The sequence below is a fragment of the Venustampulla echinocandica genome (genome assembly GCF_003357145.1).
Source record: "Venustampulla echinocandica strain BP 5553 chromosome Unknown scaffold_6, whole genome shotgun sequence".
NCBI classification, from domain to species: Eukaryota; Fungi; Ascomycota; class Leotiomycetes; order Helotiales; family Pleuroascaceae; genus Venustampulla; species Venustampulla echinocandica.
In genome coordinates, this window is record NW_022474211.1 from 717,617 (window position 1) to 734,570 (window position 16,954).

General features: G+C 49.7%; 8 protein-coding genes across 8 annotated transcripts; 4 read left to right on the top strand and 4 right to left on the bottom strand.

Annotated features, from left to right (window-relative positions):
- Window positions 1-540: 540 nt before the first annotated feature.
- On the top strand, window positions 541-1,710 carry BP5553_07650 (putative 3-beta hydroxysteroid dehydrogenase; the record flags this gene model as incomplete). Its single annotated transcript, XM_032016273.1, has 3 exons — window positions 541-561; window positions 631-879; window positions 928-1,710. The coding sequence occupies 3 exons, from the start codon at window positions 541-543 to the stop codon at window positions 1,708-1,710; spliced, it is 1,053 nt and encodes a 350-aa protein (XP_031867504.1).
- An 826-nt stretch (window positions 1,711-2,536) lies between these two features.
- BP5553_07651 (Uncharacterized protein) lies at window positions 2,537-3,963 on the bottom strand (the record flags this gene model as incomplete). Its single annotated transcript, XM_032016274.1, has 2 exons — window positions 2,537-2,596; window positions 2,647-3,963. 2 exons carry the CDS (start codon window positions 3,961-3,963, stop codon window positions 2,537-2,539), a joined length of 1,377 nt encoding a protein of 458 aa, XP_031867505.1.
- Window positions 3,964-5,051: 1,088 nt separating this feature from the next.
- BP5553_07652 (uncharacterized protein) lies at window positions 5,052-7,817 on the top strand (the record flags this gene model as incomplete). Its single annotated transcript, XM_032016275.1, has 1 exon — window positions 5,052-7,817. One exon carries the CDS (start codon window positions 5,052-5,054, stop codon window positions 7,815-7,817), a length of 2,766 nt encoding a protein of 921 aa, XP_031867506.1.
- Window positions 7,818-8,003: 186 nt separating this feature from the next.
- Window positions 8,004-10,826, bottom strand: BP5553_07653 (p-loop containing nucleoside triphosphate hydrolase; the record flags this gene model as incomplete). The annotated part of the gene is made up of 1 exon (XM_032016276.1): window positions 8,004-10,826. One exon carries the CDS (start codon window positions 10,824-10,826, stop codon window positions 8,004-8,006), a length of 2,823 nt encoding a protein of 940 aa, XP_031867507.1.
- Window positions 10,827-12,234: 1,408 nt separating this feature from the next.
- Window positions 12,235-13,663, top strand: BP5553_07654 (Uncharacterized protein; the record flags this gene model as incomplete). The annotated part of the gene is made up of 4 exons (XM_032016277.1): window positions 12,235-12,549; window positions 12,606-12,836; window positions 12,954-12,988; window positions 13,039-13,663. The coding sequence occupies 4 exons, from the start codon at window positions 12,235-12,237 to the stop codon at window positions 13,661-13,663; spliced, it is 1,206 nt and encodes a 401-aa protein (XP_031867508.1).
- An 854-nt stretch (window positions 13,664-14,517) lies between these two features.
- Window positions 14,518-15,015, bottom strand: BP5553_07655 (Acn9 family containing protein; the record flags this gene model as incomplete). The annotated part of the gene is made up of 3 exons (XM_032016278.1): window positions 14,518-14,594; window positions 14,647-14,746; window positions 14,800-15,015. The coding sequence occupies 3 exons, from the start codon at window positions 15,013-15,015 to the stop codon at window positions 14,518-14,520; spliced, it is 393 nt and encodes a 130-aa protein (XP_031867509.1).
- Window positions 15,016-15,173: 158 nt separating this feature from the next.
- Window positions 15,174-15,959, top strand: BP5553_07656 (S-adenosyl-L-methionine-dependent methyltransferase; the record flags this gene model as incomplete). Its single annotated transcript, XM_032016279.1, has 1 exon — window positions 15,174-15,959. The coding sequence occupies one exon, from the start codon at window positions 15,174-15,176 to the stop codon at window positions 15,957-15,959; it is 786 nt and encodes a 261-aa protein (XP_031867510.1).
- Window positions 15,960-16,144: 185 nt separating this feature from the next.
- Window positions 16,145-16,646, bottom strand: BP5553_07657 (uncharacterized protein; the record flags this gene model as incomplete). The annotated part of the gene is made up of 2 exons (XM_032016280.1): window positions 16,145-16,473; window positions 16,526-16,646. 2 exons carry the CDS (start codon window positions 16,644-16,646, stop codon window positions 16,145-16,147), a joined length of 450 nt encoding a protein of 149 aa, XP_031867511.1.
- Window positions 16,647-16,954: the final 308 nt, after the last annotated feature.

A 16,954-nucleotide genomic window follows, 5' to 3' on the forward strand; every position in this document is an offset into this window, starting at 1 on the left:
GTTAGGCTATTTAGCGCGCTGCAGATCACAACTCCACAACCTCAAACTCACTCCGCCTTCTCTTCTTACAACAAGATCACAAATCTTTCAAGACGACCCCTATCGCCTCTCAGCTTTCTGGCCTCGAGAGATCTGGTAGTTGCGCCCGATTGGATCGTCCAGAATACCAGGGGCTCCGATGTGCCAAGGGGGGCCAAGCCTTCGTCCCGTCGAATGCCTCTATCTCCGATATCTGTGCTAGCGTTTTGTCGATTTTCCGGGCTGTACAATATTTTCCGCTGCCACAATTGCCAAGTACTACAACATCTAATGCAATTGAATTTTCATTGTATCGTTCTTGTTCATGTCCGGAGATTCTTGTCGCCTTAAAATGCCTTCGCAAGTGTATAAGATGGCATGCAATTCCTCTTTCTCCTGTTCCCTTCATCATCCATCTCATCTTCGTCATATTCGAGATCCCAGCACTCCCATCTCCTCCTATTTTATCTCAACTTCTTTCAAAGAAAATTTCCAAGTCTCTTCTGAGCATCTCGAATTATAATGGCAGGAGATCTCATTCTGGTGAGAAACCACAGGCTCCACAGGTCCCACAGCCGTTTTCACTAACGACAATTACTTACACCTTCATAGATTACGGGCGTTTCTGGCTATATCGGATTCAAGACTCTGATCCTAGCTCTTGAAGCAGGGTTCCCAGTACGTGCGGTCATCCGCAAGGCCGAACAGGCCACAAAACTCCAGTCTCACGCTCGAGTCGCACCCCACATGGACAACCTACAATGGGTTGTTATTCCCGATCTCTCAGACACCCACTCCTTCGATCCTCACCTCGCTGGTGTCACGGGGATTCTCCATATCGCCTCCCCTCCTGCCATCGAGGTATTACCCATCTCCGTGCCTGATCGTCACAGAGCTAATCCTTCTTAGTCGGACGACTATGACCGCGACATTATCGACCCCGCCTTAAAAGTAACCCTCTCCATCCTCAACGCCGCGCACCGCACTCCCTCAATCAAGCGTGTCGTCATCACCTCCTCCGCCGTAACCCTGATCTCCTTCGCCTGGATGTTTGGTCCCGCGCCTGCGTCCCCAGACCTCACACTATTTACCGCAGCCGACATCAACTCCAACATTGCCGGTCCCTACGGCACGTCAATGGAAGCATACTTCGCATCCAAGACCCTATCCCGTATTGCCACAGGAAAATTCATGGAGGAGGAGAAGCCAGAATTTGAGTTCGTCAACTTGCTGCCAACAGTAGTATTCGGGCCAGATGAACTGGCTACAAATGCCGCTGAGTTGGTGACGGCCGGGAACTCTCTCGCACTTGGTCCGCTCTTAGATGCCAATATCCCGCAGATGGTGGGGGCTACAGTGCACGTTGATGATGTGGCTAGGGCGCATATCGATGCGTTGAAGCCGAGTGTGCAAGGGAACAAAGACTATATTTTGAGTTCTGATACACCGGATGGTATTGATTGGGAAGATGCGCAGAACTATGTTAGGAAGTTCTTTCCAGAAGCTGTGGAGAACGGGACATTGAAATTGGGGGGGAGCCTGAGGGCGAGGATCTGGAGGTTGGATACTCGGGAGACGGAGAAAGAGTTTGGGTGGGAGTTCGTATCCTTCGAGGAGACGTTGAAAGAGCTTGTGGGGCAATATTTGAAGTTTGTAGCGGCGGAGAAGAAACGAGATTGTGGTACGGTTTGATTTAGCTAGATACCTTGAATCATACTCTTGCAATTGTGTGCGGACTTTAGAAAACCACTGATATATTAACAATAGCTATAATCATTGGACTGTTCATTATGCTGTTCTGACTAAAGAGGCTTGGCATTAGGGATAATAACAGATGTATAGTTTACAGACACGAAGCCGCAATCGCTCCGCACTGTGACACTGGACAATGTATTAAAAACGCAAACTTTAAGATCTTAGGATTACTCGATATAATATAATTGAGAAACCGTGACATCTAGATGACTTTATCAATGACTAACGGTTTGCCTCGATAAAATACCTGGACACGCTTAGATATAGGTAACGCCCAGCAAACTCGATGCATTTAATATTGGAGAAACCCAAAGCTGTCTCAATACCAAATACCACCATATCTACCAATGGCCTCTACAGCTTAGTCTACATCCCCCGAGCAAACCATTAGAGATGACATTTGTAGCAGGTGGCGTCTACATGCATATACATTTGAGGTGCCGGGCATCGACTAATTTCTTGCGGTTGTGAAATTTGGTGCGGATTCCCAATTCGGGGCACCTGGGACGCAGGAGAGGTCAAAGAGACGAGTGTAGTATGTATGCACGGAGGAAGGATGCAACTAGAGCGGAGTCGATGAGACGACCTTTTATGAGACGTAGGTAAAAGATTTCATACGCACGAAGGACCGTTAAAGGTGGGATAAATAGAGATTGGGGAAGAAATTTTCCATGCTAAAGGCAGATTCGAATGCCTATTCAATCAAAAACTCCTAAGCAATGACAGGTATAACTGAAAATCACGACGCTGGTACAGGAAAAGCTTAACGAATGCGATCCAATCTGGCCCTGTTCATGACGATCTGATCGTCCACATTGTTGGTCTGATTGTACATGTTAGCGGGTATATTACCAGCCTGAAGGGAAGCCTTACCTTTGTCATAACTCTGTCGAGCAATTTATTCTGCTCCTCTACTTCGGTGCCCGTAGCACGCGCCAAAGCATTTAATCGACCAGCCGCGTTGCCCAGCTGATCAAGATTGGCATCAATCTCATTCTCCATATCCTCGTCCTCGGAGTCGGCCTCGAACTGGAACCTAGATCGCTCTGCGAGACTCGCCTTTGTGTGTTGAGGCCGATATCCAGGATCCCCAGGCTGGAGATCTTTGAAGCTACGCTCCATTCTCTGTTGCGATGCAAAAGCTGCCGAACGGGTGCCATCACGCAGCTCGCGCTCTATACGGTGCTTCTCGATAATCTCTTCATCACGGGCTGCCTTCCTCGATGATGCTGTGAAGGGGTTGGACACGTGGACGGCAAACATGCTCCTGTTCAAGGTCTTCAGCTCCTTGGACTTCTCCTCGGCAATCCGATTGTGGTTTGCAGCAATATCCAGATTCTTTTCAGTGTTGTGAATACGCTCCCCTTGTGCTCCGAGCCTGGCCAGTGTTGCTCGACCTGTCTCCTCTGCTTGGGCGGCCAAGCGCAGCGCATTGCGCGTGGACGAGACATCCTCTTGCTTTATGAAACGGATCTGCTGTTTGGTGGAGGAGATATCCTCTTCCTCTTCCTCCTCGGCTGTAAGCTGCCTCTCCTCTCCATATCCGCCACCAGTACCACCAGACGCGCCTGATTCGGAAGCATAACCGCCACCCGGCTGCCCATTCTGTGGTGGCATGGCACCCCGTTGGGCATATCTATCTTTCGCACCGCCGAATAGTGCATCCCGATTATCCTCCGTCGTAGTAGTCTCATTGCTGTTCCTGCGTCCTAATCCTCCATAACCACCAGGTCCATATCGGGAGCCTGTATCGGGAGGGGGGCCACCATAGCTAGGCTGAGCGTCGTATCTATTAGCACCGTAGCCGCCCCCGCTTCCGTATTTCTCTGCTCCATATCCGCTGCCGCTTGATGGCTGACGATTGGGACCGGGAGGTGGAGGACCGGGGGGTGGAGGTCCTCTGCCTGCTGCTGGTCCACCTGGAAGGCCTCCTCGACCGCCTCGAGCTGCGCCGGGTCCGCTGGGGAGGCCGTATTGCTGGCGGGCTTGCTGATATGGAGTGACGGAGGGGCCCATATTGGCATATTTGTTGGTATCTTGAGCGTATGGATCAGCGGCGGGGGGTGGTTGCGCATAGGGGTTTGACGCCGCTGGGGCAGGCGAGCCATTCTTTGAGGAGCGTGAGAAGAGGGCGGAGCGGTTGGAGTCCTCGTCGCCTTCGCCCTTCTTGCCGAAGCCAAACTTTTTCATTGTGGCGGTGGGAATAATGTGAGGATTCGAGGTGGTTGATTGAGGGCGATGTTGGATGTGGAAGTGGGAGTAGTGGAAGTACGGGGTGGGTGTGTTGTGCTGTATTTGAATCGAGTTGCTGTCCCAGAGCCTTGTGGAGTCAGGAGAGTCTCACTCAGAGTCTGAGCGTCTCGGCCAGCAACGCGCTGCGGTTTCACGCAGAAGGCGGGGCGCAGCACGGGCGATGTGGACCCTGGGGAGATGTTTAGGTTTTGCTAATAAGTAAAGGTACGTATGTAGCTCCGTACTCCATACCAGTCAGTGCCTTCGAAGTAAAGTATACAAACAACGTTACTGTGGCTACTGTAGGCAGCAAAGATAAGACACCCGTACCTACTGTAAGGTGTCCCTGGACTGGTAAGGCTGATACTGTATGTAGGTGGAAGCCTGTGCCGTCTTGCTATTTTTATATTTATATTTATACCAACTAGTACATGTATTTCCTACAAAGTAAGTATACGATACGAAGTACTTCTTTGCAAGTACCTACAGAAGGTACAGTACTTCATAGTGTGTAGGTATGTATTTGCCCCATCGGCGCTCTTATCGCCGAAGCCCCGACCAGTTGGCGATGTCAGTCATCTCGCTGGGGGAATGACTACTGAACCACAGTCTACGGTCTACGGTCGACGGTCTACAGTACAAACCCTCAAATCATTCCACCATTCACTAGCGCATGCTTTGACTCACTCCTAGATACTTCAATCCCCCATCTCCCACCTGCGCAACACTGCGCGGAACTAGAAAATCCCAAATATATAGACCCGGGCGTCCAATATGCCTTCGTTTTAAGCACTGCAACTCGCCCTTCGATCACCAAGTCAAATCGCAAGCATCCAAGATGGTTCTATCATTGTCAATGCTCTTCCGAATACATCACGCCCATACCAATACCCGGTCTTTATCGTATGCAATATATCCTATAGCACGGCGGCGGCAGTCGATGCGAATAGTCTGAGGTTATATTAGTGGACGCAGCTAGGAGGGGACAGGTGGCCCTATTCTTGCAATTTCCAAATCAAATAACTTGACAAGAGCGTCTTTTGCTCATGGCATCAATATTTACATATGAACCAGACCCCCCAAGGGTTTCTTCCCCATGGTTGACGCCGGCGGACACCCCGAAATCCGCAACCCCCCGGCCGGCGGATGGCATCCCACCGCCCACCGCCATGCCCAACTCTGGGCAGCTGTCGGATTATGGCGTCACGAAGCTGCAGGCAGAACCTCAGGAAGGGCCTACGGAATATAAATTGCATTTGCTCTTGAGACCGAGAAGGAATTACCGCTCATCCAGCGCGGGACCCGTGGTTTCGGGCTCGAACCAGCACAAGCAGCAACCAACGAATCAACCCAGCCGCACAGGATCCGGGCCTGTTCTGGCTCCTTCAAACCAATCGCGGCAGAATCGTTTAGAACAATTGACCACACAATTATTATGGCGTCTACAGCAGTCCTCGCCATACCATGCGTCTTCTACGAGTGACCTTGTTCTACCGAAACTTCCTGAAGCTGCGCCAGTCCTAGAGGCGCCAACCAGGCCCGGGAAACTCCTTGCTGGCCTGGAGGAGAGTCGGGGAGCACTCTACGAAATTGGAGTGTCTGATGATGGGACATTTGTTGGCTTGACTGAGGATGAAATGGATGAGAGCTTGACAAATCTTAGAGCGATGGCGGCCAGTCTGGGGTGCAATGTTCAAATTGTGCGTATGGTGGCAGTCGGAGACTGCGAGTGGCAGGAAGACATATTGGCAGAATCTGAGGAAGAGGGAATTCGTAAGGCTAGGTTTTCCTCCGATGCCGATTATCAGACCAAGACTCTCTGTCATCATGAGGAATTATGGGTTGCAGAAGCACTTATTACGCCTGATTTAAGCTCACGAGCACCTGGGATACTGACTGGGACGTCCCGGCTTGGCAACGCCCTCTATCATACGTCCTTGGATGAGCACCGCAAATCCGGTGACCAACATCGGATGAAGCCTGTTGAGAGCACCAAGCAACTGCGAATTACCCTGACTGGGCCAACCACATCAGGGAAATCGAGTCTGCTGGGAACGTTATCCACTGCAACACTTGATAATGGCCGCGGAAAAAGTAGGCTAAGCTTGTTGAAGCATCGCCATGAGATAGCATCTGGGATAACCAGTTCTGTCGCCCAAGAGTTGATCGGCTATAAAGATTCCGATGTTATAAACTATTCCTCTGGGAATGTCAGCTCCTGGACTGACATTCATGCCTCTGCAGAAAATGGACGCCTTGTGTTGGTTTCTGACTCTGCCGGGCATCCTAGATATCGTCGAACCACCGTTCGCGGACTTATTGGATGGGCGCCTCATTGGATGATCCTTTGTGTTGCTGCTGATGACGGTGAAAAAGCTCCCCGTTGTGCTGGTGGAACCTCGTCGGCTCAAGAAATCCTTGGAAAGGCCGGCGCTGGCATTGACCTTGCAAAAGCACACCTCGAACTTTGCTTGAAGTTGGATAAGCCATTGGCAATTGTCATAACCAAACTCGATCTTGCTTCCAAAACGAGTCTGCGGCAGACCTTATCTAAAATCCTTTCCGCCGTAAAGAGCGTTCATCGAGTTCCGTCAATTGTTCCTCCAGACCAGTCCAAAGTCCTTTTGGAATCGGACCTGGCAACCATACCGAAGTGCGATGAAGATACTCTTCAAACAATTGTTGACAAAATGAACGCTTCTGGTAGCATGACATCAATAGTTCCTATCATCATGACAAGTGCGGCCAAAGGTACTGGAATTCGGTCAATGCACGCCCTACTGCAGAGGCTTCCAATCCCACCTACCCCAACCTCTCATGACTTTGTTGGCCGGGCGCTCAACCCAGAACAACCTGCATGTTTATTCCATATCGAAGATGTTTTCGGTGTTCCCGCCTCATATGAGCCACTTGCGTCTAAAAGCGGTGCCGTAGTCGACACGGGGGTCGTGATAGCTGGCCATCTGCGATTTGGTAGGTTGTCAGTTGGTGATAGCATCGTCGTTGGCCCATTTCCAGCTGAACTAGCCGAGGATGATTCGCCCGCAAGCAAGTCAGGGGCACGATCATCCCCGACTAGTTTTGATGCATCTATGTCCCACCCATCTGCCACTGAGCTTTCACGGGTCGCTTCTCGTAACATGGCATCGGCATCTGTCACCAAAGGGGAGTGGCATAGCGCCCATATTGTCAGCTTGCGCAATCTTCGCCTTCCGGTGCATACATTGGAAGCTGGTCAGGTTGGGACGCTGGGCATTGTGTTTGATCTGCCTAATGAGGAGCTGTCGAACGGCGCGTCCACACGTCCACCAACAACACCCCGAGTGCGCAAAGGTATGGTTGTGGCTATTCCTAGCCGGCACATGATGGAAACAGGGCATACGCTACAAGCCGCAAGTGGGTTCACTGCCTCGTTCGAGGATGGCGACATCAACTCTGTAACTCCTGGAAGTTTGGTGGTTGTATATATTGCTAGTATCCGTGCATCCGCTAGAGTACTGCAAGTTGCTCCCCATGAAGAGAACGGCGATAATATTCGTGCCGCCAAAGACATGGCAGACATAGATGATATGTTCGGGTTAGATGGAGAGGAGGAAGGAGAAGAGGACCCCGAGCCTCTTATTTTTGGCTCGGACGGTGTTACCGACTTGACTTTTGAATTTATTACAAACCACGAGTGGATAGAGCTTGGATCTCAGATTTTGGTTATGCCTGGTGGGGGACATGGACTGTATTATGGGTCTGAAAGGGGTGAGAAAGGTGTCGCGGGACTTGAAGGATTTGCTGGTACAGTTATAGAAGTCGCAGACTAGAGCCATGTTTTTTGAAATTTTTTGCATTTACTTCTTGATAATTCAAACCTTAGTTTAAGCAATCGCAACTACTTCTCCCGCTCGATCCCCATGCTTTACAATCTTTGAAGAACCCATTTCTCGCAAATCGGGGTATTAAAAGAACCAACTCCAGACATGTAAACATCAGAACAAGGCAGCAATTGATCAGACAGCCTCACCAATCCAATCCGCCTGGATCGCACTAATCTTCTTAGCATAATTCTTCGTCGTGTACACATGCTCCAAGAACAAAATAGCCTCCATCTTCCTTCCATACAACACGCTGGATGGATGGATCAAAACCTTTTGCTTCCCATACGTGGTGTTGTAGCCTCCATCATCGGCCAGGACGGCCGTCTTGGTAATGAATGCCTTCAAGAACGTCTTAAGCACCGTCTCAGCCATCTCGGGGGTGATGGGCTCGAAGGGCTGTGGATCAGGAGGCGGCATCTCATCGAGGAGTTTAAACTTATGGCAAAGCTGGCGGAGTTGTTTGCGGATATCGAGAGCCAGTTTCATTGCACGGGGTGAGACGAATCGCTTTTCGCACCAGGCCTTGCGGTCGGTGGCCTCGGAGGCGTAGCGTTCGATTGTGGTGAGGAGAGTGATGATATCGCCCTCGCGTCGGTAGATATCGTTTCGATTCTCCTTTATGGCCTCGTTCTGCTCTTCTGATTTTGGCTGCAGAAAAACCTCAGAGTCGGACGTGAGGCAAGCAACGATGTCGATGGTTTCGAGGAGACAACCTGCTTCCGCAGCTGCAATTACGACTCGGCCATAAACAGCAGGAAGTGGAAAGCTGGCCATCATCTTCCCAGTCTTGGTGAGCTGGCTCTCGAGATCCAGTGCGCCCATAACATAGAGATGAACTAGCGCCTTCTGCATAGTGTGGCTATCGGGCATATCCATGAGCGGGAAGTTCAGAACATCGTCGACGCCACGGGCCTTCATCTTAAGGACTGCTTCCAAGACATCACAGCGTAATATCTCTGGGCACTCGTCTTCGTCGAATTCCTTGAGTTCCCCCATTGTATAGATTCTATGGCACTTTCCCTTGGCTTCTCGACCAGCACGACCCATTCGCTGGAGGGCAGAGGTTCTTGAAATGTTCTGCACAAGGAGGGATTCCATTCCCAGATGTGGGCGATATTTCTTGACCTTGACCTTGCCGCAGTCGACCACGTAGCGTACACCAGCGACTGTCACGGACGTCTCTGCAATGTTGGTAGCCAGGACGATCTTGCGCGTGAACCTCTGATCAACCTTCATAAATGCAGCTTGCTGGGCTGCCGGAGAAAGTGAGCCATACAGCGGCATGATTTGCATCTTTGGTACAGTGTTGAGAAGCTTCTCTCCGTAGTGCTCAAGCTGGGACTTGAGGGACTCAATCTCATCTTGGCCCGTAAGGAAGGCGAGAATGTCTCCTGGTAATGGCTCATGGATATGTAAGTCAAGAATGGTTTGAAGCATGGCCAACATATAGTCTTCGATAGGGTCAGCATCGAAGAGAGTTTCAACCGGGTATTGCCGTCCTCGAATGTATTCAATAGCCACGCCGTTTTCAGAAATATCTTCTTCTGGGACTCCAGGTCTTGCCTTAGGCTTGGGTGGTTTCGCTGTTGTGCTAGATGGACCATCGCCGCTCGTGCTTTTGTTGGAGGCTTGGATGCTATTCTTCGTGGCATCAACTCCATCTGCCTGGTCTTTGGGAGGTGAAGTGCTACTATTTTCGCCATTGTTATCCTCGCTGAAACCGCCCCAAGATGAAAACGATTCCAAGGATGATCGGCGTGATTCATCGGACTCGCCACCAATCTTGGCCTCAACAACCTTAGTCTCAGCGACTTTTATCTCAGCAATCTTCGTCTCAGTAGCTTTCATCTCACCAGTCTTCAAACTTTCGGCTAACTCCCGGGCCTTTTCTTGTTCCAGAATATGTGGTGCAATGATCCTCCCATGGTTTTTGCCCGGTTCATATCCGCCGGGATGGGTTCCTGGTATTGAAAAGAATGCCTCGAGACCCCCAAGATCAAATGTTGCGCTCATGACAATAACCTTGAGCGGAGCTCCACCACGACCCTTTTTGTCGCCGTGGACGAGCTGCCTAAGGAAGCCAGCAATGAGGTCAACATCAACACTCCTCTCATGGATTTCATCGACAATGACGGCGCTGTATTTCCGGAGATATGGGTCCGTAAGCATTTCTTGTAGCAGGGTTCCCTCTGTAACGAACTTGATCTTCGTTCCCGGAGGGACACAAGAGTCAAAACGTACGGAATATCCCACCTTTCCTGGTTCGCCGGTCTTGTTGAGGGGAGATCCAAGTTCAGCTGCAACGCGCTGTGCGAGGGTTATGGCTGCGACTCGACGAGGTTGAGTAACTGCTATCATTCCTCCGACGGCGACCTCAACCTGCTTCCCATCCTTGTTTGTGACCTTGACCGTCTCCCTTTTGCACCACGGCTCTGTGTAGAGGAACTGAGGGATTTGAGTACTCTTCCCTGAGCCAGTTTCACCGGTGACGAGGAGGATGTCATGGTTTCGCAGACCCCAGCGAATATCCATTTTCTTGAGCCAAACTGGAAGATTCTTGCGGTTTGCGTCGAGGTCTTTGGCAATCTTCTGAAGCTCTTGGGCAGACGGGCCCTGGCGTTGAGGTTTGCCATGGAAATTGCTTGACTTGGTATCTGATTGTCTTGGTTTTGACTCGAGCTTCGGGGACTTTCTTGCCCTTTCATCTTTTGCGGAATCGGGGTCTGCCTGGCGTTTACGAGTACCTTTCTTGTCTGAGTCTTTGGAAGCCTTCGCATCAATTGAGGGTTTCGGTTTGTCAACTTGAAGCTTCTTCCGACCGCCTGTGCGAGCATTGCCCTTGGTTGACGATGGTTTTGAAGGCGAAGGCGCACCAGCCGATGTATTGCCATCAACCGGAGCTGAGGTTGAGCCTCCAGGCTCGTCCCCGAATTTCTTGTGGACCTTCTCAGGCATTGTTGCGGTTGTTTTGAAAGAATTGACCTGTGGAGATTGGGTGTTGTGTCGGAGGGATGGAGAAGAAACGAAAGTGGGTGTTATGGAAAGGAAGTTGAGCTGAAACGACAAGGCCAGTACTCCATAGCAGCTAGCTTGGTATTGTCACTTCTGCACAATACCAAGAATGTGCTCAATAGTAAAGTGAGTGAATACTGTACCCACAAAACATTTTTTCCGAAGTTGAAGTTGATAAGATTTCCCGATAAGATAAGATAAGATTATAGTCATGTGATTACCCCGTGTTATCGTCAATATCGATTTCCTTATTAGGTACGGAGTATCATCACTAACTTATCAAGACTTCATCATTAATTAATATCTAAGTCCTTGGTCAACCCTTCTCTCGAGGAATAATATCCCTCCAGAGACGCTTTAGCTTGATAGGTATCAGTGTGGTCAGAGTGAGCAGCGCGAGAATCATCAAAGGTCCACGCGATTTAGCGGAGCTCAAGCCTTAAAATACATCTCGCACGCAACACAAACCCTTACCCGTGCCGAAGGTCCTCCGAAGCTACCTCGGTCATCTCCATATCGAGATGGAATATATCGAAGGCCAGAACCTTCAAGCTGCATAGTTCGACAACATCTATCGTCAGCCCAGAATAAGGCTATTGTTTAGGATCGTGGTGGCTATGTTGGACGGCTTCGACAACTCAAACCAAATATAATCGCATCAGCGGCATCCAATCAATATCGCGATTACCAGGTGGAATACGCCCTCTTTGGGTCTTCCCTCAATCACGATGCTTTCCATGCCTTTCTTCGCGGACACATTCCGTTGGAGAGCTATGCATAGGTCTGCGGCGAATCTGTTTCACGGTGTCGTACCCGTCAATATCGGACATACGTCTCATCGTGCGTAACGGTACTGCAAGCTTGTCGCGATAGAGTAGATAGGGAGTCTAACTCTGGCATGGTTGGTTCTAGCACCAATTGACCCGCGTGTCTTCGTATGCTCGCTCATAGAACTGGTTCCGCGCCTTGTACGAAGTATCTACAGTAGTGTCCTACCCTCGCCTGCCAATCTCTTGGGTGTGGTACAATTCCGGGCTAAGATCACATCATCGCACCCGTTCCTGAAATGACAGATGCCCTCCGGACTTAGCTTCCTATCAAGTCCCCGGGAATATGGGTCCTAATGAGGGGCAGATGCAGATGTCGAATTCAATTGAGGTGTGGGTGGTTTGATAATCGACGAGGGATACGGAGTATATATAGCCATATCTCTGGTTTCCCTCTGTCCGTCCCTCCAAATCCACATCCACATCCACATCCACCTAGAATTACTTAAATTCACTTGCATTTTGGAAATTCTTATGCTCCAACTCCAATATCCAGTTTAAAATATCTCGTCAGACCTTCAATAATGGCCCCATCAATCCTCGAAACCCAGACTGAAGCACCCCATACTTTGGCCAGCCCAGTCCAAAGGACTGCTGATAGGAAGGTCTTCCCCGATGGCATAAAGACGAGCGGGCAGCATCCTCCACTTTATAATAAGCTCAGACCATACTCTGATTTCCCTACGGAAATAACGGGGGAGAGTATTTGGAGGGCCGAAGACTATGTTAACAACCCGGAGCGATGGGTTCATGTATTTGATGAGGAGGAAGTCGCCGAGTTGAGCGCCGTGGCAGATAAGTTCCTTGCGGATAAAATACCCTTAACTGGGATCTCAAAGGTCACTCCTCACCGTCAGCCCGCATCAGCCACGAGACATTGCTAACACTCTCCAAGCAAAACTTTCCACTGCCAAAACTTTCTAAATTTTTAACATCAATTCGCTCCGAGATACTCAATGGAAAGGGTTTCATTTTGTTCAAAGGCTTCCCAGTTGAGAAATGGGGCAATCATAAGTCTGCGGTGGCATATATGGGCCTTGGAACATATCTTGGCTATTTCGTTTCTCAGAATGGCCGCGGGCATGTTCTGGGACATGTGAAAGATGTGGGGGATGACCCAACTCAGGTGAGTACCTATGAAAACAAGATGCCCTGGAGCCCAGCTAATGCAGGATCTTGGGAGGACTTACCCTGACTTCTGCGCTATCGTGATCAAACCAACTAACTTCCTGGTTCTCCACAGATTGATAAAGTAAGAATATACCGCACGAATGCTCGGTAAGCTCGCCAATATACATCTCAAAGATAAATACTTATTGCCCGTGTAGTCAATTCTTCCACGCAGATGATTCAGATATCGTGGGTTTGCTCTGCATTGCCCGAGCACTTGAGGGCGGGGAATCGGATATCGTCTCATCTCACCATGTTTGGAACACACTTCAAAAGGAACGACCAGACGTTGCGGAAACATTAACAAAACCAATATGGTATTTCGACCGCAAAGGAGAAGTGAGCGCTGGGGAAGAACCATACATACGAACCTCGGTGTTTTATCTGGAGACGGGCGCAAATCCAAGAGTATATTCAAAGTGGGACCCATACTACATCAAATCGCTGGATCGATTCATGGAGAAAGGGATTATCCCTCCCCTATCTCCTGAACAAGTCGAGGCGGCGAGGGTCTTGGAAGAGACATGCCATCGATTAAGTCTTCACATGATTCTAGAGATTGGAGACATTCAGTTTTTAAGCAACGAGCACGTTCTCCATGCTAGAACTGCGTACAAAGACCATGCACCACCGGCCCCAAGAAGGCATTTGATGAGGCTATGGCTCGCGACGCCTGAGGATGAAGGCGGATGGAGTTTGCCATTCCATGATTCGGAGGAGAAGAAGAGAGGAGGAGTCCAAGTCAACAATCAACCACCAGTCGCGCCTCTAGATGCGGAATAGCTGCCCCTCCCCCAATTTCTGGTGTAGCAATAAATCCCGTTCCCGCCATCACTGCATCACACAGCCGCCGCCTCCTCGAGGTGAACCGAAAATATGGTGATCTATTTTCTCAATCATTCTGACCTTGTTGAAATCGTAGTTGCCTTTCAGACCATGCCAAGGACAGTCACTTTTGACTGCCTTGAAGCGTCGAGGAGGTTGCGAAACTTTGCAGTCCTTGTCACCAAAGTATTCACAGTTTCCAAAGCCCTTTCCCTCTCCACAAGGCTGGTTAATAACAAGCCACCTGTGCCCACACTCCTTGCTTTTGTAAAGCTTTGTCGTACACATCGTTCTTGTTTTTGGGGTTTGAAGTCTGAGAGCCGTGCTTAAATTGCTGTGTATCTGATTATGTCGGTGAGTTGGGTAGGGGTGTCTGGCTCAAGTTCTGTGTAGAAGACGTAAAGAAGTGAAGATCGATTGGTGTAGCTGAGGTGAATCATGAAGCCTTCTCGGTAACCATCCAAACCCGTATATTCAATGGAACAGTGAATCACCCGTGACCACTAGTCATTTCACAGGCCTTGAGCCCTCCCTAAGACTCAAACCGGAGCACCCTTCTGTAGAGACATTTTATTCGACTCCTACCCAAGGTTTATATTTCCACAACTCCTGGAGCGCGCGTGGGACAATGATGTCCCCCACCTGCGATGTGCAACAAAACTCCAAGCCTGGTGAGACAAGGGAATCACCCACAAAGGCATAGGCATTACGCCATCTGTCACCGACACATCCTTTCTTTATAAAGCCCAAACCGTGTTCACCGCAAGTGTTATGCCATACCAGCATGTAAGGTAATACAATCGTATATGTTCCTACTCCGATTCGCCATCGTCGAGCTGTCTCTTCTGTATCGCTTGCATGAGTTCGTACATCTGTGCAATTTGTTGATCTGTAGAAATCATCAGTCATTGTCCCAAACTTTCGTGGAAGGAATACAATACCGCTCATCTTCTCGATTTTCCCAGGATCCATACGTTCTCCAACCCACGAATTTCCCTCTAACTTCTGGGCATAAAGCTGCCACTCAGTCAAGAACCCAACCTGTGAAAAGCATCAGCAATCACCCCCAAAATGCTGTAATTAGGAATGCCTACAATGTGCACGGGATTTTCCACATCCCTATGAGCTCTGAACTCGCTCTTGATGTACTCATCGCCTAATAATCGCATCTCGGTGGGCAAATGCTTCCGATGCGCTCGTAGAAGCCTTCTATACAGCGGTATGGGTGGCAGTAAAGCCATTGGCTCGGGTCGAAGGCCTTGCCTTGTTTTTCTAGCCGTAGCCATCAAGAGCCGGTGGGTTATCCTCATGTTGTATGATTGCTCCAGTCAAACAATTGGAAATGGTTCAGGAAGAGGAAGCGCGACATCCGATGAGGTTTTGAAAAACCTCGGGAAGAAAGAGCCGAGAAAACAGGTCAGCCTTGCAGCACGAACACACCACAAACCCTTCATGGGCCAGCAATATCATGCTCCCTACGCCCTCCACCTCTCATGTAGCGTTTGAACGCGTTTACGAACCAGCAGAGGATTCTTTCTTATTACTTGATACTCTATCCTCTGAGAGCGAGAAAGAGTTTCTGAAAAATCGCTTCAATGGAGATATAAACCCTTCACCGGACCACAAAAGTCCATCTAGTCCACTCGTCGTTGAGATAGGCACAGGGTCAGGCGTCGTACTATCATTTATACACGCGCACGCGGAAACCATATTTGGTAGAGCAGATGTCCTTACGGCTGGAGTCGATGTAAATTTACATGCCTGCAAGGCTACCATCGAAACGGTCAATGTGGCGGAGAAGGAGCAGGCAGCACAAATTCAGTCGCATGGCTTATATTTGGGCAATTTAAGTGCAGATCTTACGAGTGCACTGAAGCATGGAGAAGTGGATGTCTTAATTTTCAATCCGCCATATGTTCCCACTCCCGATTTACCCGCCCTGAATCAAGGAGGGGCCTCCAGCCCATTCGAGGTTGATTCTCACCTACTCGCCTTGTCATATGCTGGTGGAAACGATGGCATGGAAGTTACCAATCGACTTCTATCCTCCCTACCGGAGATCTTAAGCAAAAGCCGCGGTTGTGCGTACGTCCTACTATGCGCTCAAAACAAACCAGAGACGGTTAAAGATCGGATCAGGCAATGGGGGAAGGAGTGGATGGTGGAGACAGTTGGCCGTAGCGGCAAGACAGCTGGCTGGGAGAAACTGCAGATACTTAGGATATGGCGCATATCGTCTCATTCCGCAATATAATGGAAAGTCATAGACGAAGTCTCATGTAGAATTGCCTCGTGGAATTTCGATTGCCTGTTTTCGTACCCGCAAACGCCAGTATACCCGCAAGCCACCCATAACGGCTCTATTCGAATCGCATTTCCTTTGCCCATCAAGAGACACAACCACAAATAACTTCTGTCCGTTCAACCCTAGAGTCCACATTAAAAGCCTCTTCCACCTCCTCGGCCTCTGCCACCACCACCACGTGGACCTCCACGCCCTCTTGGGCCCCCGCGCCCGCCTCTGCCTCTCACACCTCCTCTATCAGCGACTTCCTTCCGGGCCTTGTTCTTTGGCTTCGGCGCATCGTCGATCAAAAGTGTATCCAAAGGCAGCGAGTCGGGAAGGATGTAGTAGCGGATAGTCGAGCCTCTAAGATTGATTGTATCCAAAGAAATGGGTTCTCGACCGCGCGGGGTCATCTTGACTGTGCGTAGCGCTGTGTTCATCTGAGGCGAGACTGATGTTATGGTGCCATGGATAATTGTGCCTTGATATAGATCTTAGCCCCTCGTAACCAACACATTTTCAATAATACGTACCATTCTTGAGCTCAATAGTCACTGTCTCGTTCGCGCATTTCATTAAGAACCTACCATAGCCAAAAGGGTCAGTCAGGAGCTTGGTGCGGGAGCCTTGAACAGTGCGCTCAGCTTGTGCCATTGCAAGGCTAATCTCGGGAAGAAGGCTTACCTGACGAGCTTCATTATGAAAATTTAAGTGATTCAGCTCCTGGGATTTAGTTTTGCAGGAGACGTTGAGGCGGGGTGGTTCTGGGTCGGTCAAGATGTGGCACACAAACTTGAAGCTCTTCCAATGTTGCGAGGTCGTCGCGAAATTCTTTGGCGTCAAACCCGCCAATCACGTGATCGTAAATTATATAACACTGGCAGTGTCGTTTAGAAGTGGAAGCCAACCTTTACGGAGGATATTGAGAATTAACTGTGACTTAATATTAGTTAGTGCAGATA